Source organism: Lactuca virosa, chromosome 5, assembly GCF_052849685.1.
Source record: "Lactuca virosa cultivar CGN04683 chromosome 5, Lactuca_virosa_CGN04683_v6, whole genome shotgun sequence".
Taxonomy (NCBI): domain Eukaryota; kingdom Viridiplantae; phylum Streptophyta; class Magnoliopsida; order Asterales; family Asteraceae; genus Lactuca; species Lactuca virosa.
Window position 1 is genome coordinate 420,103,237 of NC_136430.1, and position 22,171 is coordinate 420,125,407.

Below are 22,171 nucleotides of genomic sequence, written 5' to 3' on the forward strand. Positions count from 1 at the left end.
ATGAATATATAACATAATCACATATACTGCATCGGGCTTACCCGACATCGGACCGAAGTCCGGAACATATAACACATAACATAAACATGCATGAATCACAAAGACATCAAGCATACAAAACTACTTCTCGGGACCACCCCGACATCGGACCGAAGTCCGGAACTACTATCATCTAAACGGGTGGGCATTGTGGCCGTAGACCCGTTCCTACTGGAAGGAAACTCACCTCGTCTGACTGACTGCTGAAACTCTGGGAGAGGAATCTCTGTCTGCTGCTCCAGCGACTCTTCGGCTATAATTCGATAAGGTCACCTAGTCAAAAACATATACTATTCTTAGGGTAAAATGTCCATTTTGCCCCTGGTCAAAGTCAACATCCTGGTCAAAGTCAACCTTTCAGGTTGATCAAACTCGCCGAGTCAGCCATGTTACTCGCTGAGTTCTATAATTCAGAACCCTAGAAATCGCGACTCGACTCGCCGAGTCACCTCTTGACTCGCCGAGTCCTTAAGCTACTTGCCATCGCGGATTTGTCGAACTGACTCGTCGAGTCTTCTTCAGACTCGTCGAGTCTAGGCATAATCAGGGAAGGGACAAGATCCTCCTACTCGCCGAGTTCCTAATCAACTTGCCGAGTTCTACGAAAATCATCGAGGTTTCTTCATCAGACTCGCCGAGTTCCTTATGAACTCGTCGAGTCCCATGCAGATCTAACCTAGTTAGTTGGTTTCACACTTCTACAACTCCAAAATACAGATCTAGGTTGTTTCCAAGGTCCATTTCTATAAAGTTGGAGACTTGATGGCTTTGCACACCTCAAATGAACCCATTGCAATCTACTTTCATGAACATGGTTATGACTTGGATGAAAACGAGTTCAAGACCCTTTTTATGGCTCTAGAGGCCCCAAACTACAGAAAGGGGAAAAGTCTTGCAACAATCCAAGAGAGTAGCTTTGCCTAATCAAAAGGGTCAAAAGACCCAAGAATCCACATGCAAAAGATCTAATCTATAACTCATCAAGATAAGAACTTTTTACCTCAAAAAGCTGCCAAAGATGAGTTGTTCCTGGATCTAGTTCTCTTTCCCCAATCTTTTCTAGCTCAAGCTCTTGCACCCACCTTCAAAGGCACAAAATACACTCAAAACTCAAGAGAGTGGCTCACAAACGAACTAGGGTTTTCTGGAGACAAGGAGGCTGATAAGGGAAACCCTGAAAAGGGGTTTAAGATGTTTAAATAGGGTGCAAAACCCCGAGAATAGGGTTTCTTCTTGGCAGTCCTACTCGTCGAGTCCATGCTTGGACTCGCCAAGCAGGCTTTTTAAATCCCGCGACTTTTAAGGCATTTACTCGACGAGTTAGGGCTACCAAATCGTTGAGTGGCTCAATCATAAACACTTGAATAAATAAAGAATTGCGTACTAGGAACGGGCGTTACATATAAAAAATATCGTACGATGAAGATGGCGAAGACGAAGACGACATTGTTTTTTTTATAGAAATGATAGTTTGTGTGTATGAAAAGTTGAAAGTATAGTGTTATATATAGTGGTTGAATTGATGGTGATTGTGATAATATAAATTTTCTTCATAAATATCATCTACCAATCATGATTGTCTTTTTATCCCTCAAGAAGTTTTACAATAAATATTTGTTTATATGATCGTATCATGACGTATATAAATATTCTTTATTGCTTTATACATTTTTTGTTTAATAATACAAAACAAATAAGTAATGTTTCAGTATATATTAATAACAATTAAATAAAACATATAAGATTCATATATATGATTAAATAAGTCTGCAATTAAATAAATATACTATACAGTGTTCTAAAAGGAGCGCCATGACGAGTGTCAAGGCGTGCCATGGCGTGAGGCGTGACTTCGCCATTACGAAAAGCCTCATAACGTTGCTGTTAGGCGTGACTCGCGGCAATGCATGATATAGCGTGCCATGGCACGTTATAGTGTGTTATGGTGCATGTTTTTTCGTTTGAGACACGTTTTTTTTGCTCTTTGTTATGTCTTTTCAAATCGGGGATACAAGTATTGTGTTTTTTGTTAACTTTTTGTTATTAGTTATTGATATAACACTTCTAAAAAGTAGTTATATTTAATATAAATTTATATTTATGTGGTAATATAATTATAAATTAATATCAAATCGCCGCCTTACATCACGCCTTGAAAAACGTCATGACTCGTTATGCTTGAGGTTTGGCCTTGTCGTCACGTCACGCTTCATGCCGTTTAGAACCTTGATATTATACACTAGTCCATACAAAATATAGACCGACATCACTTGATGATACGAAGTTAAGAAGATGCTATTAATGTCATAAATCTGTATTAATATGTTGTTGATAAATAAATATTTATTGTCTTTTCATCAATGTTATAATATAATATAGTTAGGATTTTTATTTGAAAATGAAGATGGTGTAATTAATATATATTCGTTTTTGTAAATGTTATAAATTAAATGTGGTCAATAAATTCTATTTTCTTAAAGACAAACACTTAATATTTAAATAAAAAATGTTACATTAATTTCTAACATAAAATACGATTAAAAATTTAAAACACGACTTACTTCCTAAATACTACATTGAAACACAACTTAATACTAGACGAAAAACATAAATTAAAATTGCATCTAATACATAAAAAAACTACAGCTTATCCCAATTGTATTCTTTAGCAAGATCCCGCTTCGCATTGTTAAAAATCTAACGATCCTCCTCGGACAAGTTGTCTCCCGGGGTTAAGAAAAACTTTAACGCACGATTCATTTCTTTTATCGCACAGTTCCTTTTTTTATCTTTCCCAAATTCCAAAAAACCCTCAAGCTTATTGTCCAACCCTTTGATGTCACTCATTATCTCCTCCACTTCAGTCGATGAACTTTGTGCTCCTTTCAACTTTCTTTTTGCTTTGTATTGTTCCATAGGACGAGTTGGAACTTCATATGGCTCATCATTGTTGAGGTCAATCCCTCCAATACGTGCATCAGAAGATTGACTATGGGTTGACTCCGAAGTTTTGTTTCGTTTGGACATCCCTGCGTAATCGCCAGGACTTTTCAGATCTAGTCATTTTCGATTACCCTTCACAACTCTCCAAAACGACTCATTGGCAAAAGCTTTTCCATCTTTTTCCTTATAAATCTTTCGAACTTTAGCCATGACATCCACCTCAATTGCACCATTTTAGGGGTTTTTGATCGCGTTCATATAGACGTTGTTGCACTCCATTGCAGCTCGGTTGGCGGTCCTCCACTTCGAGTAAAGTGAATCGGGGTTACGGGGCTTCTTTTTCATGCGGTTACAAAAGTTATGCCAAACTTTTTCTTTGAAAGTTGTTGATTCTTGGTCGTTGTCGTGGATCGGGTCCTCCGACACATCTAGCAATGATTGAGCTAGTGCACCCTCTTCATCATCCGTCCACCCTCTACATGGAGCCCTCCCTTTTCCTTTTATTTTTTGCTTGTGGTTCGACTTCGGGCTCTTGAAATGATTCTTGAACGGGATCTTCAACGGGGCCTTCATCGGAAGAACCAGTTGACTCGTCGAGTAGGCGGCGTGGTTGGGATTGAAAGTTAGTTTGCGGTTGAGGTTGAGAAAAGAATTGAGTTTGTTGAACCGTTTCAAACAGATCAATATCCACATTCGGACGAGGTGTTGGTTTAGATTGGTTGTGGTAAAATCTCATAGGTTGAGAAGAGAGCGGATTAAATGGAAACATTTGCGGAGCCATTGTATGAAAGTAGTAGCTAGCGGGAGAGTAAATTTGTTGATCAAATGATGGTCGATAACATGGTGGTGATGGAAGGTTTGGGGATGGAAGGTTTAGTGATTGAGTGTTTGGAGGTGGAAGGTTTAGTGATGGAAGGTTTAAAGTTTTTTTTTTGGGTTCTTGGGGTTTTCTTTGTTTGAGATGAAGACATTTTTCCTTGGTAAATTGAGAGGGTTTGTGAGAGAGATATGATATTTTGTGTGTGTAAATTGTTGAGAGTGTGGTTTGATTTATAGTAGTTGAATATTATAACTTTTAAAACAAAAAACGTTTTTTTTTAAAGTTGTTGAAATGTTTAGTTTTTTTAATTTTTTAAGTTGTTGAATGAAAGTTGGTAAATTGTTGTTGAATTAAATTCAACATATTGAATTCGGTCAAGGGGATCAATATTGAATTTGGTCAACATATTGAATTGTTGTTGAATTAAATTCAACAAATTTAATACGGTGAAGAAGATAGCAATCCTTGACAAACCCACTTCCACCAATGAGCAAGTTTTATGTGTTTCTCTCTCTTCTCGCCAAGCTAAAGACGAGTGACCTTTAGCGAGCCCCCTATCGAGCGCTAGGGGTGGTATTCTCGGCCTCATAGCGAGTGTAGCGAGCCCCCACTCCGTTCAGCCTAAGGCTAGAGGGAGTGGTAACACTCTTAGCACCTTGCCACATCATCTTTTTGAGTGTCACATCATTTTTCTCTCTTAGCACCTAATTCTTAGCATTTATGAGAGAATTGTAACACTCCTAGCACTCCATTTTTTTATTTTCTTTTTCAAATTTAATTATATTTATTTTTTAATACACAAACAATTAATATTAAACAAAATTTATTTTTTTAAATAAAAACACTTTAAATATGGAAGCTTATACTTTCTCACCAAGTTGCTGAAACTCTGGAGATCAAATGTGTAACTTCCTTCTCTTCTTCCGCAATTTTCTAGTTAAAAGGAACGCACAGAAATGGAAGCTTATACTTTCTCACCAGCTTACTTTCTCATTGTGGAAGTCTAAACCTTATGTTATTTTTATATTAGAAAAAGGAAACTGAAGTCAGCCAATCACAACCCTTTCTTTTCTCTTTCTCATACTCTTTCTTCTCGCTGCCAACCAGCGAGCCTTACTTAACGAGGCAACTAGCGAATTCAATGGAAATCGTGGAAGCGAGTTGGAGGCGAGCTTGGATAGCGTGCCACTCCCTCCAGCCTAAGACACCAAAAAAAGATGTTAATGTAAAACTAATTTTTTTTTTAAACTTTTTTTTGTCATTTTCCCAAATAAAAATGACGTGTATAAAAGCTTACTCTGTGCATAAAGTTGAATTGCCAAATCAAAAGAAAAAAATTGACCACATTGCCTTTGCTTTACTTCTTTACGAGTGTGGGTCAAAAGAATAACACCACAATTTGATTTTTTACCACTTTATCAAAAGAATAACACCAATGTGGCTTATATACTAAAAGGGGAAATTGAGACAGCATAATTCATCCGATTAATCCGATTCAACCAATCCGAAATTAAAGTTCAGGTTTCAAATGATTTTTTTTGAAAAAACCCGATTAAGACAATCCATTTAACCCAAAACCAATTAAATTGACAAGATTAACGACCCTAGATGGGCGACCATTTATGTAATTACTTTTAAAACTAGAAATGCACATTGACAGTCCCAGACCCGATCTCGAGTCGGTCTCGAATCAGGTCATTTTATGGTCCAATCTTCTTTCGATTCTTTGGTTTTGGGTTGTAACTAGTTCATTAACAAATATGCGATTAACACCAAATAACAGATTAAGATTTATTACAAATGATACATTAAAATTTAATAAAAAAGAAAAGAAAAGAAATTAAATAATGTGTGACTAAAAATTATGTAGTTAACAAAAAAAAATAATAGTATGTTTATAAGTTAAAACTTTCAGTCTCTTTTTAAACCGTCTTCAGATCGGTCTTGTGTCGTGTTGTAATGGTCCGGACAAATACTAGCCCAGTCTTTTTTTTTTGAGTCCGATCTCATTTTACACAGATTCAACCAATAAAAAAACCTTAAAAATCAAGGGGTTGACTAAAAAGACACCCCATTTTTCCACTTAGACATCCTATTTGATTTTTAAGGTTTTTTTATTGGTTGAATTTGCATTGTTTTTTGAAAAAGTAAATAGGTTGACTTTTATTTATAGGGTGTCTAAAGGGTGTCTAAATGGAAAATTATGATCTTTGATACTAAATTAATAAATTAATAAAGTAACTTAGGAGAGCTTCAACCTCTAAATTTGGAAGTATTGATGTTTCAGAAAAGCTGAGCTGGGCAAACGTAAAACAGTAAAAGGAAGTCTTAGCATAGGGAAGTCCGTCATTTTCATCATATACTTTGCAGACTGCAGTCATCCACCCCCCACACTCACCAGTCACAACAACCTCAATTTCAGTGAGATCATCTCCTTGGATTCCATTTCCCTCTCATACACCTGCAAATCAAAGCAACCAAGCGCATCAATGGCGGCATTTGAGCTCACCAAATCCAAACAACAAGTCTCCACCATGTTAAAACAAGGCTTCATCTCTGACTTCTTCCTTTCCCCTCCACCATCTTCTTTCTCCTCTTCTCCCTCCAACCCCACCCAACCCATCCAAAGCCCGATCCGATCCGCCCCCAGCCCCACCCTCTTCGAGATGATGACTGAAGAACAGACCCGAGACTCCAGCAGACCCTCCACACACCTACAATCCTTCGACACTGCTAGAATGCGGATCGAAGAACGGGTCTCTAGGGTTTTATCTGGAGCCCCGTTTAGAAACCCTAGTGATTGGGGGTTAGGGTTTGGAGATGTGAAGCTTACAGTCACGGCTCGTGATGGTTTCAGTGTGTCCATGGATGTACACCGGGAGGTGTTGGCCAGTCGTAGCCAGTTCTTTAAGGAGAAATTGGGCCGGAGGAGTGGCTCCCACCATTCTGTGGAGATTTGCGAGTGTGATGATGTTGAAGTATATCTGGAAACCCTAGTTCTGATGTATTGTGATGATCCAAAAAAGAAGATGATGGGCGAGGGTGTTTCTAAGATCTTGGGCTTACTCAAGGTACCCATTTATCATTCATTTCTTCCAAAATTCCAAGGGTTTTAATCAAATTATATCTGTTTTCTATATCAAAATTTCGGATTTTGACTTCAGAGTGTCCAATTATTCAGATCGACATATGAATAATCTAATTTTATTGCAAAATTCTACAAGTTTCAGATTGTGTAATGTAATAATTCTATGCTAATTTGGATTCTAAACATGATCGATTTGACTTCAAAAGTCAACTCAAGTTGAACTTCATATTCATGCTCCTGTTTGCAGGTATGTGATTCATTGAAATTTAACGATGGGATATCATCATGTTTAGAGTATTTAGAAGCTGTTCCTTGGTCAGAAGAAGAAGAAGAAAGAGTGATCTCAAACCTTCAAGACCTCAATCTCCATAACGATCATGATGTTCTACAAAGAGTCGCATTGGAGCCATCAACATCTTCAAGAATCGATGACATTTTCTTGAGATTACTCGCTGGAGTTCTACAAGCAAAAGACGAAAAAGCCCGTAAAGAGATGAAAACCCTAATTTCCCGATTACTCAAAGAAGACAACAACTCCACATACAACAGACTCGACATCTCTAAAGAAACCCTTTACACCATTTGTCACAAATGTCTTACCTCTCTTTTTCATTGCTTATCTGAAGCAACTTCTTGTGAAGAAAACAGAGGAATGATGAGTGAAATAGCTCGAGAAGCCGATAATCTTGAATGGGTAGTTGAAATCTTAATTGAAAAAAGAATCGGTGAAGAATTTGTGAAGCTATGGTCAGATCAAAACGAACTTGGTGTTCTTCATTCTAAAGTTCCAGTAATGTACAGACATAAAATTAGTAGGATAACTGCTCAACTATGTATTGCAATTGGTAGGGGGAACATTTTGGTACCAAAAGAGACACGTGTGTCTCTTCTTTCAACATGGTTGGAAGCATTATATGATGATTTTGGGTGGATGAAAAGGAGTTCAAGATCAGTTGACAGGAGATTAATTGAAGATGGGATTAGTCAGATCATTCTTACTCTGCCATTGTTGCAACAACAAGCTTTCTTGATGAGTTGGTTTGATCGGTTTCTTGAAAAAGGTGATGATTGTCCAAATATACAGCGGGCGTTTGAGATTTGGTGGAGGAGGGCGTTTGTTAGGCAGCCTGTGGTTGAGCCCCAGTTGCAGATAACTGTTTGTGATTACCCTAGCTGAGTTTGTGGTCAATTTGGAAGGTTTATTAAGTGATATGTACATATGAAGATGTTTCTTATATGTAATTGTGTTATTTGGTTTGGTTGATTTTGGTTAAGATTTGTTCAAGAGATCATAAAGAAGAAGAACAAGAAGAAGAAGATGATGGTGTACCTTAAAGACATTTTAGTGAACAGTTGGTCTGCAATGGGATAAGTTAAAGCCCCATATGTTTATCATAAAATTGTTGTACAAGAAACTAAGTGAAGCCTTGATGTTAATCATGAGCCGTTTTTTGAGATGGTGTCGGTAAAAATTAGAGCATTTAGATTTTTAGGAAGAATTGAGGTGAATTGTTGTTCATTGTGGTTATCACAAGTAATTGATTATATTGTCGTTTAGGGGCATTCTGGGTATTTTATGAATATCAAGAATAATTTTCATATTGACAAAATTGCAAAAATGGTCCCTGTGGTTGTCAAAATTCTGCAGTTTTGGTCCAAAAAAGTTTGATGGTGCACCTGGTCCAATTTTGGATCTTTTTAGTGATTTTGGTCCCTGTACATTTGAAATTACTTTTATACCCTTATAATTTATTTTTTCTATTTTTTCAATTGTTGTAATACTTTAATTAGTTTAATATATATATATTTTTTCATCTTAAAACAAAATAAATAAATAAATATATAACCCACTGCTCTTCCATCTTTATCATAAAACCCATTCATCACCAACTCCACCTCCATAACCGGTGCAACCCTCTTTTGTCCAGAACCACCATCGGCGGCTGCCATTTTGCCTGAAACCACCTTCGACGCCCACCATTTTCGTCGGAAAAACGTAGGAGACTTCTTTATGGGGGAATGTTATTTTTTCACCGGAAATCATAACAGGAAGCGTGAGTTTCATCCAAAACCAAGACATCCGACGGACACCAAAACTCCGGCGAGCACCTGAACTCCAACACAACCCCTATAATCGTCCTCTTCCTTTTCTTCTTCTTCTTCTTTCTGTTCCCCTTTTCCATTTTCTGAAGACGAACACCAAAACTCCTTCGTCATTGTCAACTACTAGCATCTTCGTCACTTCTCCCTCATCCACTGTTCTCCTTTGGTTCTCATTCTCCTATATCTTTTGACCACTCATCGAAACATGGCTTCTAATGGACGAAAATGGTGGAGCTTCTCTAAAATCACGCTCTTTAAAGCCACCGTCAACATCATCCGCCATTGGAGCTTCTTCCAAGTCCTCCTGAACTTGTTTTTGAAAATTAGGGCTTGTGTATGACCGTTCTTCTCTTCTTCTATAGGGGGCTCCGTCTCGTTCACCTTCTCAAGTTAATTTCCGGTGCTCTACTGTGTTTGATTGAACTTCTGCACAATGGATCTGACCACCACCATTGTTGTCGCATACTATCACCATTTGTCACCACAAGGAAACCCTAGCCCTAAAAAATATAGATCGGGACCACCGACGAATGAAGAAGGTTTCCGTTGGTGGTGTTTTCTGGAGATGAAGAAAGAAGGATGGTCCCGGTTGTGGTGTTTTCTGGTTACCGTGATGAGAATAGTGGTGTTCAAGGAGGAAATCGGGTGGTCCATCGGTGGTTCTTTGTTAAATTTTTGGAAGCAATCTTCAAAATCCCTAAATCAAAACTGAGTGGTGGTGTTTGGAGAATGGCGAGAGAGAGAGAGAGGTGGTGTTATTTTATTTTTATTTTTAATTTATTTTTTAATTAAAATAGTAATAAAAAATTAAAAATAAATAAAAAAGAATTATCAAAGGGCATATTCGTCATTTCATGTTGGGTCTGGACCAAAAGCACATAACAATTCCAACTATAAGGACCAAAACCACATAAGGTATTCGAAATTGGACCACTGATGCACCACCAAACATTTTTAGACCAAAACTGCAGAATTTTGACAACTACAGGGACCATTTTTGCAATTTTGTCTTTCATATTTGATTAAGAAAAAGCAAACAATTTTTTTTTCCAAAAGAGGGCATTAACCATTTGCAAAATTAGGATATTTTATATTTACTTGGCAAAAATAGGGCGGTGACACCAATAAGATTCTTATGTTTTACGCTTTGAACCCTTTAAAATTTCAGTCTGCACACTTTCATATCTATTTGAAGATGCATTACAATTACGTCTTTTTTAATTTTAAAATATATACTAACAATATGTTAAAGTTCAGATATGATAGGGTAATAAGTGTTTTTATTTTTATTTTTATAATAGATATGTGTTTAGGTTTTTAATTGTTGAATTGATGTTAAAACATTTGTTACACTGCTGTGTAAACGTTTCGGATATTATAAAGGGATAATGACTTAAAAGAGTAATATATTTTTCGATTTGTACACATTTGGTCACTGAGTTTTTTTTCGTCCATATTTACCCCTTCAACTTGTTAAACTGTACACATTCAGTCATTATGACCGGTTACTCCAGGTTAGTCGGGAAAAATAACTTAATAGGGTAATATATTTCTCATTTTGTACACATTTAGTCCTTAATATTTTTGTACACATTTAGTTCTTAATATTTTTTGTTTCAAAATAAGTCATTTTTGTTTTTGTACACATTCAGTACTTATGAATTTTTTCTTTAGGTTTTTCTCACGACATCTTACTGGGACAATCATTGATGAAGTGTGTGGGGCTGTTGATGTTTATGTGTAATGTCTCATTTTCACAACCAAAATTTTTTATTTTTTAAATAAGGCAAAACTCCCTAATTATAAATCCATTATTAAGAAAAAACGTTTATTCCAAAATACATTTATCGAAAATCAGAGTAATATAAGAAACGCGAAATCCTCAATATTGTTGATAAGTGTGTACAGTCATGCATTCGCCTTCCCACGACCAACGATAGCACTTGCAAACATAAACAACCGTGTAAGCACAAAGTTTAGTGAGTTTCCCCCAAAATACCCGATACAACAAACGTATTATCATGCATAACGGACCCACACTCATCAGATTGGAATACCTTGGCCAAATCAGTCATCATACTAGAATGCCAACATGCAACATGTCCAATCAGTCATCTGACTGGAATACCTGAGGTTTGTTGGCATGCCGTCTTAACCCAACCGCTCTTCTCGAGTCTCCGTGCCTACAGCTTATAGCCGGCCAGCACCAGGTATCTTGGCGTAAAACATATAGTAGGACCACCTCAACATATCCCACCACCATATGACTATCCCATATAGATGTCGTGAGAAAAACATAAAGAAATCATTCATAAGTACTGAATGAATACAAAAACAAAAATACTTATTTTGCAACAAAAAAATCTTAAGGACTAAATGTGTACAAAAATATTAAGGACTAAATGTGTACAAAGTGAGAAATATATTACCCTATTAAGTAAACTTTTACCGGCTAACCTGGAGTAGCCGGTCATAAGGACTAAATGTGTACAGTTTAACAAGTTGAAAGGGTAAATGTGAACGAAAAAAAAAAACTCAGTGGCTAAATGTGTACAAATCGAAAAATATATTACCCTTTTAAGTCATTATCTCTATTATAAACATATCAATTTTTCTTAGAGTAAATTATGCAAATGGTCCCTATGGTTTAGGGTAATTTGTATATTTGGTCCCTAACTTATTTTTTTAACTCGGAAGGTACATATTGTTTGTTTTTGTTACGTGCTTGGTTCCTGTTTTACCTAAAAAAGACCATTTTGCCTTTAATTTTGTAATTTATTTAAATAAACACACCCCCAACCCCACCCCCTTCACCTTACCTTACCCACCCCATAAATTTTCCCTATTTAAATAATAGTCTTTTTAGGTAAGACAATGACCAAACGCGTAACAAAAACAAATAGTAGGGACCAAACGCATAACAAAAACAAACAGTAGGGACATTCCAAGTTAAAAAAATAAGTTAGGGACCAAGCATGCAAATTACCCCAAACCATAAGGACCATTCGTTTAATTTATACCCTTTAAATGAATTTCACGCATCAAAAATCACTTTAGGTGGATTGACATTCAGAGACCTTGCAATCTAATAAAATATATTATTATTTTACCATTATAATTTTTATGATTATTATAATCCGACAAAGTTAACTAAAAGAAGTAGTCAACGCTACAACATATTACAATTCAAGCCGTTACTTATTCCATCATATCCATTAACTTTATCAATTCAATATCTATATTTAAAAAAAAAAACAAAAACAAAAACAAAAACAAAACGAAAAACAACAACAGAACAAAAAAGAAAAAGAAAACAAAAAACAAAAAACGAAAAAAAATTAATACAATATACATTAACTTTATCACTTAAATATCTATATTTACAAAATCACAATCCAATCCATTACTTAATCCATCATATCCATTAACTTTATCACTTCAATATCTATATTTACAAAAAAAATAAAAATAAATACAATATCCAGTTTATAATCAAACAAAAAACACATCAAACAACTTCTTCTTTATATGTTAAAAAAAACAGTGATGACAAATGAAATACGTAAACCATTGTTTGAGGTTCAACGACAATACTTATACATTTTATAGCAATAATCCGTAACTAATTCATTTGTTGTCACTTTTTTGCTGTTTTGAATGTTGATTTGGAACAGAAAGAAAAAATGATATATATATATATATATATATATACACACATACATACACACATACACTACAATTGTTTAAAATAAAATGTTATAATACAAAACAAAAACAAAAAACATAAGACGGTAAATCTACTAAGTTGTAATATAATAACTTAATTATTTAAAGACCAATGCTATAATAATAAAAAGTAGGTTTTTTTAGTGTAAGTATCTTTCTTTATTTTCCTTTTAAATCATCAAAAGCCTATAAATACCCGTCTGAAATTGATTTAAAATTAATTCGGGTTGTTCCTGTTTTGGGACTGCTTTTTGAATACTTTATTTTATTTAGGATGTGGATGTGTATTACATGATTGATTGTTTAAGAAGGATTCAGTTTTTATTTTCTCTTTGCTCCTTGAGTATATATTTTCTATATATACTTAGGAGTTAAGGGAAAATGCAGACGAATTTTTCTTAAACGGTAAATCATGTAATATACATTCACATATGAGGTAATGTATTCAAAAAGTGGGTTTAGAAGCCTAACCTTGTGAATACTCTATCCGATTGAGCGGTTATTCTATCCTTATAAATATTCAATCCTAATTTTAGTTCTTGTAGAGTAAATACTAAAACCTAACTTATGTTTCAGTTGCAACATGTCTATTGATAAAACCTGGACTACTATTAACTCTACCTTGTTCCAACAAGGACTCGAATCTTTTCTCGAGAGGTCCAAACTACACGTCGGTAACAAAGGTCAAATCAGATGGCCATGAAACAAATGTAATGTCAATAAAATTATACTACTAGCCATAATGAAATTTCATATACTTCAACATGGTTTTAGTCCACATTATGCTATATAGAAGTATCACGGCGAAAATACAGTTCATCCGGTTGTCGAAGACATACCGCGTAGTAACGAGATGACCAATGTTATTGTTGATGTTATGGGGGGTGTGATTGAAAATGATACCAACCGCGACGAAGGGAACCCAAATATAGAGGGTAGCGGTGTCGATGATGGATTTCAAAAGCTGTTAGAGGAAGTCTAATTAAAATTATATCATCGATGTTCGTTTTCGTCCCTTGACTTTTTAGCAAAGCTGATGCATATCAAGGTGATCAACAAATGGACTGATAGTTCATTCGATCAGCTTCTTGAGTAGTTGCAAACTGCATTTCCTCAAGGAAACAGGGTCCCCCGTCACATTATGAAGCAAAAAAAAAAACACTTAAAAAGCTCGGCTTAGGTTATGAGTCGATACACGTATGTAAAAACGACCACTTTCTTTTCTAGAAAGAACACAAGTTGTTGCAAAAGTATCCAGTTTGTAATGAGTGTTGGTGGGTTGATGAAAATACAAAGGGTAAGAATGTGGCTCATAAGATGTTATGATACTTTCTTGTGACCCCCAGACTACAATGTTTGTATTGTTCTAGACACACAGCTAAAGATATGATTTGACACAGTACCGGACGATCCAAAGATGATACGATGTTTCATCCCGTTGATGGTACTTCATGGAAAAAAAACAGAATAAAACAATCTTGATTAGAAGTAAATGAAATTAATTCCCCATTTTATATGAAGATGAGTGGGAAATCAATTCCCCATTTTATATGACAATGAGTGGGAGAAAGTTTAGATTAGGTTTGTAGATTTTTATGTTTGCTCATAGGAAGCATATGAAAGGGGATTAAACATTTGTTTGATGAAGCCTCCATTATACATGTTTTTTGATTAAAAGCTTTCTCAACGAATTGGAAGAAAAAAAGAAAGAAACAACAGTCGTTCGTTTGTGTTTCCCGGGGTATTCTTTTTTTTTTTATGTTAATTGTGATATTCGATTCTTTTATTCCGACAAAATAAAAGTAGGGGTATAATAGGTATTTTAAATTTTCTTATAACTATAATGATTTTAAACTCCACTAAATAATTATAAAAATATTTAAAAACAGAATTTAAACAAATATGATATTTAATTTGAAAGTTCATTAAGGATATATACGATATTTAAATATTAAGGGAAAAATATAATAGTTTGATGTTTATTAAAGATATATAGGAAGTTCTTCCATAAGTTTATACAATTAAAACCGTAGTAGTTACATAAAATATCTTTTTAAGAGAATTAAATTACTTCTGACTGTGTGAAGACTTGTCTATATATGCAAATCATAAATCACGTACTAGAGAGTAATGACCATCTAAACTTTTCCACCAACCTTAGGTACTATGTATCTGCAGAGTTTGTCGTTTGGTGTGTCTAACAATTCAAAAACACACAACATACGAAACCAACAAAATAGAAGGTTTGCAAATGCCGGTGCATACTCCAAGTTTGTGAAAAAGACGCCTCAGTTTTCATCAAGAATAAAATACTGAATGCTAGGTTATTAGGCAATAATATTAGATATATATTACTAGTATGCATGCCTTGACATGCAAAGATCTGGTGACATAACAGAAACCCAGATTATTCTGAAACCCTAGTCCTAATTAACCCTAGCTAACCCTAGGATCGATACCCTAACTGCTTTTCATCTTTCACTACCATAGTCTTTAACACTTTCAACAAAGATAACAGAAGTCAAAATTGGGCTAGAGATTGCTGGACTTGATCGTCTTGTTTGAGATCAGCGGAGATAGTGGTTGTGACTGGGAAGAGTTGTAGGGTTTTGGGTGGTACTCTTGTGCAATATGGATCGGTACCACCATGATCCATCATCATCATAGTCACAAATCCACAATCGCACATGAGGTTGCAGGTTTGAGCAGATGGGAGATCCCCCTTCCAGCTTGATGCATCTTCAAGTCCACTAACCTAAACCCAGATTAGAAAAATAAGATTTATATATAGTGAGCATAAACCATGCTTTATGCATGATTTATAATTGAATGACTACTTAATTTTTTTTTCTAAAGTAATATCAATAAAGGAGTAGAATAATTACGTGATGAAGAGGAAGACCGGGCTGATGATGAGCAGGATAAAGGGGATGTTGCTGGAACAAATTCATGAACTTCTTCCGAAGCTTTTGTCGCTCGCGAGCTTTGCGATTTTGAAACCAGTAGAAGACATTCTTGCCTTGTATGTTGCCGAAACTGGATAATCTTTCTGTTATTTGCTGTACTTGAGTTGCAGATGGAGTTTTCAGGCCGCCTCTATACATTCTTTGTAACAACATCAACTGATCCGGCGTTGGATACCATCTGCTGTTTCCACCACCGCTGCTGCTTGTTACCTCTTTCACAGACACCGAAGACATTTTTCACACTGTTACTTTATATGGATCTTTGTAGACTCTTTTTGTTTTCCTTAAAAAGGCAAACACGTGTTTGTTTTAAGGAATATTGTCGAGTATAAGTGATATTTATAGAGAGGTTAATGCGTAGGTGGATGATTCCATGTTCCTCCTTTGTTTGCATGTCCTTTGTTGACTCAAATAAAAATTAATGGGCATGGTATTACGACAAGGTCGAAAAATGCAGCCATGCAACTTTTTTTTTTTTTTTTTTTTTTTTTTTTTTTTGTTTTAATAAGAAAATTTTTTAATTTATAAATTATAAAATACGAAAATATGAACATTTTGGTATATTATTTGAAATTTTGAAATTTTGAAAATTTTGGAGTAAAAAAAGAAAGTTGATTTTTTGAAATTAAAATTTTTTTTATTACTTTTTTTGATATTTTTTTCGACTTTTGTTGACCGATTAATCCCGCCAAGACCGATTAATCCCGCCAAACCCGATTAATCATAAATTTCCGATTAATGCCCTAATCATCGACGGTTGGAGAACGCCAAACGATTAATCCACGATTAATCGCCGATTAATCCCGATTTCTCCAACCATGATTATTACTCAGTCTGTGAACAGACATATATGTATAATCATTTATGATTACACATACATTGTTGATGTCGGTATACTGAAGCGTTAGAGCGACAAATGAGAAATGTATGACTCATGTTGAATCTCAATATCTCTACTTTTTTTTAATCTCAAGTGAACCATCCCTTATATATATATATATATATATATATATATATATATATATATATATATATATATATATATATATATATATATATATATATATATATATATATATATATATAAGAAGTAATAGCGACGACACCCCCCCGCTAGAAAGTTGCCTGCATTGTCGTGTCGCTATTGTTCAAAATGTCGCCACTAAAGAATTTTTTAGTCTCTAATAACTCTGTCGCCGGTAATATCTATGTCGCTAATAATATTATATGTCACCGGTAATATTATTTTTCATTTTTTTTTAAATCAAGACTTTTCGGATGCAGAAAAACCGATATATAACGACATCTAATTAGGTAACAAAGTGTTAATATTCCATACAAATACCAAAATATTAAACAACAAATTTATTATAAATTTATGTCACAACAAGTCTAATGTACAAAACACAAACTAATTATTCGACGAACCATCATCTTCGCTCCCCCCCCCCCCCCTCCGTTTCCTCCTTGATCATCACTTTGTGGTTTCCCCTATTGAAACTATGCATAAAGTCCCCCCTACACACACTGGGCCGTTGAGCATTGCACGGAGATTTTCCAACTACATAATAAATAACAGCATACATAAACTTATAAGTTAAACTATCAATATAAACAAAAACGACCAAAGTACGTTGCTATTTCTTGCCTTAAATACAAGAAATACCAAAAATACATTGTTATTTCTTGCACTTGCGACATAAACACGATTACAAAAACAACATGCATTTATTGATACCAAAGTACATTGCTATTTTTAAACTAGGGACAAAAAACCAAAGTACACTGCTATTTCTTGCACTTGGAACATTAACATAAATACCAAATCAACACGTATTTATTAATACGAAAGTACGTTGCTATTTCTTGCACTTGGGATAAAAAAGTCAAAGTACAATGTGTATTTCTTGCACTTGGGACAACAAACACCAAAGCTCTTAGCAAATAATCACCACAAACCAAAATTACCAAATCAACATTCATTTATTGAAATTAAATAGTTTTGTTTTACATGTGATGGTTGTGATTGTGGTAAAGGTTGCGATGGTTGTGCAATAGGAGGGATAGTAGAAGGTTTTCGGTCAACGCTTCTTATATAGCCACGTCGATAACTAATACTTTCTCGAAAGATGCTCTTTATTCAGCGAGTGTTAAATCTTTTTCACCATTTAACCTTTGTGTTTGTTCTAAGAGCTCTTGTACTAACCGATTCTATGTTTTCCAAAAATGATTAGCAATTAAGTATAAATAAACACTTAATTATATAATAAAATTATAATTAAATATTTATGTATTGTTGCTCCGCTATATCACTAACAAATACACCATTCTTATCCGTATGAGCAGCATGGAACGTTTCGACTCTCTTCAGGTTCACAAGCTTGACCTCCCACGGTGTAACATCCCAAAAATCCAGGAAAAAATTTTCATTTTTAAATAAAGAGAAATTATCCTTTTCAAACAAAGCTCATATCAAAACGAAGTATCAACTACAAATATCCCAAGCTCATTGTATCACCAAATCTTCCAGAAACATGTTATCGAAGGATGTGTACGATCACACCTTTGCTTTCCCCCGATCATCTTATGTACCTAAAACTATTACAACCAAACTATAAGCACGAAGCTTAGTGAATTCCCCCAAACTACCACCAAACAAACATATAACATCTACAATCATGTATGTTGGGTCCAATCAGTCATCAGACTGGAATACCCTCGGGCCCACAACCATCGAGTTGGATTACCCCCGACCTAATCAGTCATCCGACTGGAATGCCTCGGCCCAGTTTGTCATCTGACTGGAATACCAATATACATTGGTTCCAATCAGTCATTGGAATGGAATACCCTCGGGTCCACAGGCATTGTGCTGGATTACCCCCGGTCTGTTGGATCATGCACATAGCAATAAAGCCTAAACCAAAAACATACTATGTCGACATAAACAACAGATAAACATATAACCAGTCAACAGGAAAATCAGGCAGATCTATAGATCACTTCCGCATAGCAACATACTGTATATACCAGGATTCAGATCTAACAGATCACTACATCATAACAACATCATATATATCATGATACAGATCTAACATATTACTACATCATAGCAACATCCTATATACCAGGATACAAATCTAACAGATCACTACAGCATAACAACATCTTATATACCAGGGCACATAGCCAAGTGGGCCGACATTGGTGCCTTCGACCCACAAATACAATGAGGAAAACTTACATGAATTGATGAACTCTGAAACACTTCAATACGATCCCTTTTTCCACATTGCTTGCACCTGCAAACCCACAAACACCAAAACCAGATAACATCTTAATCAATAGTAAACAATCCTCAAGTTTTACCCAAATTCAAATGTAGTCAAAAGTCAAGGGTCATTAGAAGTTAACAACAATCAAATTCTAAGGCAGATGAGTACGGCCAACGTACTCCACGTACGCCCATCGTATGTGATTCAGGGCCAATACGCGCAATGTACTCTCAGGTACGCCCAACGTTGTAACGTCCTGTTTTGGATCTTTTTGCGATTCAAGTCTCATGGGCCGTAATCCGAGTATGAGAAGGTTTTGAGGTTTTGAAGGAGAAATGTTTAGTCCTTTTTTGGATATGGATAAGGTAGATGGTGTGATAAAAAGGTTCGGGTCATGCTTTATGCCTTGGCAGTTTTGGACCATTTCCAGATTTTGTTACAAATAAAGGGGTATATTGATGCTGAATTACCATTCCAGCCCCTGTCTTTCAGCAAGTGACAGTTTCTGCCCAATATTCAGAAAATTTTACAAATTTGAGGGCCGGTGAACAGTTTTGGATTTTTTAACGCACATATTTTTTTTCCTTGAACAGAAAAATAAAGATTCCATCAAGTCTTGGCGGTTCGGAAAGTCGTTTTTCGTGATAACGACAAATTTTTCACGACTTTTTCGGATTTTATACTTCATTGTGTATATCATTTTGTCGCGGGGGAGCTTAGTAAATTTTTATCCATTCAAGATCATTCTCATGACCATTTGAAGGCTTTATAATCATGTTTTTGATTATAAATCGGGGGAGAATTTGGTATGGCCATTCGAAATTGGATTTGTGACTTTTCAAAGTTGAAGATTTTTGATAAAGCTTGTGGTAGAATTATGAAGGTAGCTTTTACAGTAGAAGTTCTTTATCGAGCTCTGCTAAAGCTTTTACAGAGAAGTATCCTTTACAGTAGAAGTTCTTCATTGAGCTCATCTAAGGACTTGTTATATCTCCGAGTTCTAGTATTTTCTCGATCAAGTGTCGTTACGAATCTTAAAATTTGGGTTGTTACATGATAATTTTTAGTGGCTTATATCAATAGCTTATTTGAAGATCATTGTGACTTGGAGGGGGAGCTCTTCAATGACAAGAAGTGATTTGATTTCTTTGTTCTGAAATGGGTTTTTATGGCGGGTTTGGTTTTCATGAAGATTTTTTGGGATTACATTCGAAAATGAAGTTTAATGACATTACTTCAGTGCTTGATTTATATATCCTAGAGCTAGTGTTTGAAGACTATTGAAGAATCAAGATTCGTGGACTGCTTCATCTATTCCTCGTTGCAAGATCTTTTTATTTGCTAGATGCTTGTTTTGGAAGTTAAAGCATTGTCATCCATTCCATACTTTGAGGGGGAGATTGTAGGGTTTCAAAGCACTCCATGGATGATGGCAATGGGCCCCTTGATGAAGTGTAGGTTAAAAGCCCAAGACTTGTCTTTCCCTATAAATAGTCATGTATTATTCATTATTAGGGTTAAGAGTGAGGCAAAATGTAGCCGCCACGTTGTGAGGTTTCTGTAGAGTTAGATTCTTATTCCTTAAAGTGTAATTTATTCCTCACAATTCAATAAATTGAGTAATCATTCGACCTAATCTTCATATTTGTGTTTGTTCTTATTTTCCGCATCTTGTTCATCAAATCTCAATTAGGGTTTTAATCCTAACATCTTGAAATTTGAGGCATTACAATTTGGTATCAGAGCCTTGGTTTGAGGGATTCGGGCACACCCTCGGGTATGTCTGGAGTCAAACTGAGGAGTTGATAACTTTTCAAAAGAGAATGATTTTTCATCACACAATTTTTCAAAGAGATTAAAGAGTTTTGAAAGCAGATCCGAAGCAGTGTGTACAATCATCCAGACCGGAGCGGTGATTTCCCAAAATACCTTTACTTGATTATGTGTTGTTATTATGAGCTGATAGAACTGCATGCTAGTTTAGGGCTAGAGATCTACTCAGAATTCCATGCTAGTGTGCCTGCTTAGGAGAGATGCCTTTATGCCTGTTATGTGAGCTAGTAGTGTTGCATATGTATGATTAGAGATCTCCGAGGAGTTGAGAGGTAGGATTGCCTGAGTTCGGTAATTCCTTTTATGCTGTGGATAGAGCAATTTGAGTTGTATGCTAGAGTGGTTTTATGAGCTGGTGGAGGTTGCTCGATGCCCGAATACTGCTTGCTTTGTTCTCGGTGGAAGTCATGAGTGATGCGAGTTAGCTAGAATAGCTAATTGACATTGCGAGGAGTTCCTCAACAGCTGATGGCAGAGAAGCGTGGGAACCTCGGAGAGCCTAGGGAGTAATTTCAGTCCGATGAGTGTGCTGTTTAGAGGTGAGTATTCGCTAGGGAGCGAGCATGTGGAATGGGATTGGTCGATCGGGAAGGTTGAGCAGCTACTTAGGAAAACTGGGGCGATCCTAATGGAAGGTATGGTAGATGTGGAAGGTAGTATTGGGCCCGTACTACTGAAAGCAGAGGACCCATACTCGAATCAATGAGAATTCCAGAGGTTCTAAGGAGCAGGTTGAGGGGAGATAACATGGTTCAGGTACCATGATTCGTAGCAGAGTGTGTTTCCGTCTTTACCGGTTATCCGGTTGTTGTTGTTTAGACTAGGAGTGGATATGGTAAATTGTGGGGCCAGAGGGCCATGTCGGTCGAGCTTAAATGGAGTATACCTTGCGAGGAAAAATTGAGTTTAGATCTCGAGGGATTTGACTGGTGAGGTGCCAGTTGGAGTCGCAGGACTTAAAAAGGAAGTGGAGATGATGCGTTGTGGAGGATTACAGTCTGAGTTGAGTGATCGACCGATGAATTGTGATGGCAATTTCTATGACGAGGACTATATTATTCCTGATTTCCGTTTTGGAAGGAAGGGTGAGTGAGCTTCTGATTTCAGAGATTAGTGGAAGACCCTATATGGTACCAGATAGTCGCGGTATTAGCACCAAAAGGATTTTTGTGTTATGAATGCCTTGAGTTATTCTTATGCCAGGAAGGAGTCATCAGTGGGGACTGTGACAGACGTGGACAAGGATGCGCCTCAATTGAGTATGGTAAGGCGTATTCTAGCAACAGTTCCAGATAACTAGGGGGAGTATCTCGGGACTACGAACTTCGTTGTCTATGCTGCAAGTCGACTGTGAGAGTGAGGTCTCCTGTTCCTATGT

General features: G+C 36.0%; 2 protein-coding genes across 2 annotated transcripts; one reads left to right on the forward strand and one right to left on the reverse strand.

Annotated features, from left to right (window-relative positions):
- Positions 1-6,166: 6,166 nt before the first annotated feature.
- LOC145112530 (BTB/POZ domain-containing protein) lies at positions 6,167-8,152 on the forward strand. The gene is made up of 2 exons (XM_079048685.1): positions 6,167-6,873; positions 7,138-8,152. Exons 1-2 carry the CDS (start codon positions 6,292-6,294, stop codon positions 8,065-8,067), a joined length of 1,512 nt encoding a protein of 503 aa, XP_078904811.1. The 5' UTR covers positions 6,167-6,291; the 3' UTR covers positions 8,068-8,152.
- A 7,088-nt stretch (positions 8,153-15,240) lies between these two features.
- LOC145114073 (WUSCHEL-related homeobox 1-like) lies at positions 15,241-15,919 on the reverse strand. The gene is made up of 2 exons (XM_079050083.1): positions 15,605-15,919; positions 15,241-15,474 (listed from the first exon to the last, which is right to left on the reverse strand). The coding sequence occupies exons 1-2, from the start codon at positions 15,917-15,919 to the stop codon at positions 15,241-15,243; spliced, it is 549 nt and encodes a 182-aa protein (XP_078906209.1).
- Positions 15,920-22,171: the final 6,252 nt, after the last annotated feature.

What these genes read in the sequence shown, in the direction of transcription:
- LOC145112530 (XM_079048685.1), top strand. Translation starts at nt 6,292, where the DNA reads ATGGCGGCATTTGAGCTCACCAAATCCAAACAACAAGTCTCCACCATG. An exon ending in AGATCTTGGGCTTACTCAAG is followed by an intron (nt 6,874 to 7,137) that starts GTACCCATTTAT and finishes TCCTGTTTGCAG; the next exon opens with GTATGTGATTCATTGAAATT.
- LOC145114073 (XM_079050083.1), bottom strand. Translation starts at nt 15,919, where the DNA reads ATGTCTTCGGTGTCTGTGAAAGAGGTAACAAGCAGCAGCGGTGGTGGA. An exon ending in CCGGTCTTCCTCTTCATCAC is followed by an intron (nt 15,475 to 15,604) that starts GTAATTATTCTA and finishes ATCTGGGTTTAG; the next exon opens with GTTAGTGGACTTGAAGATGC.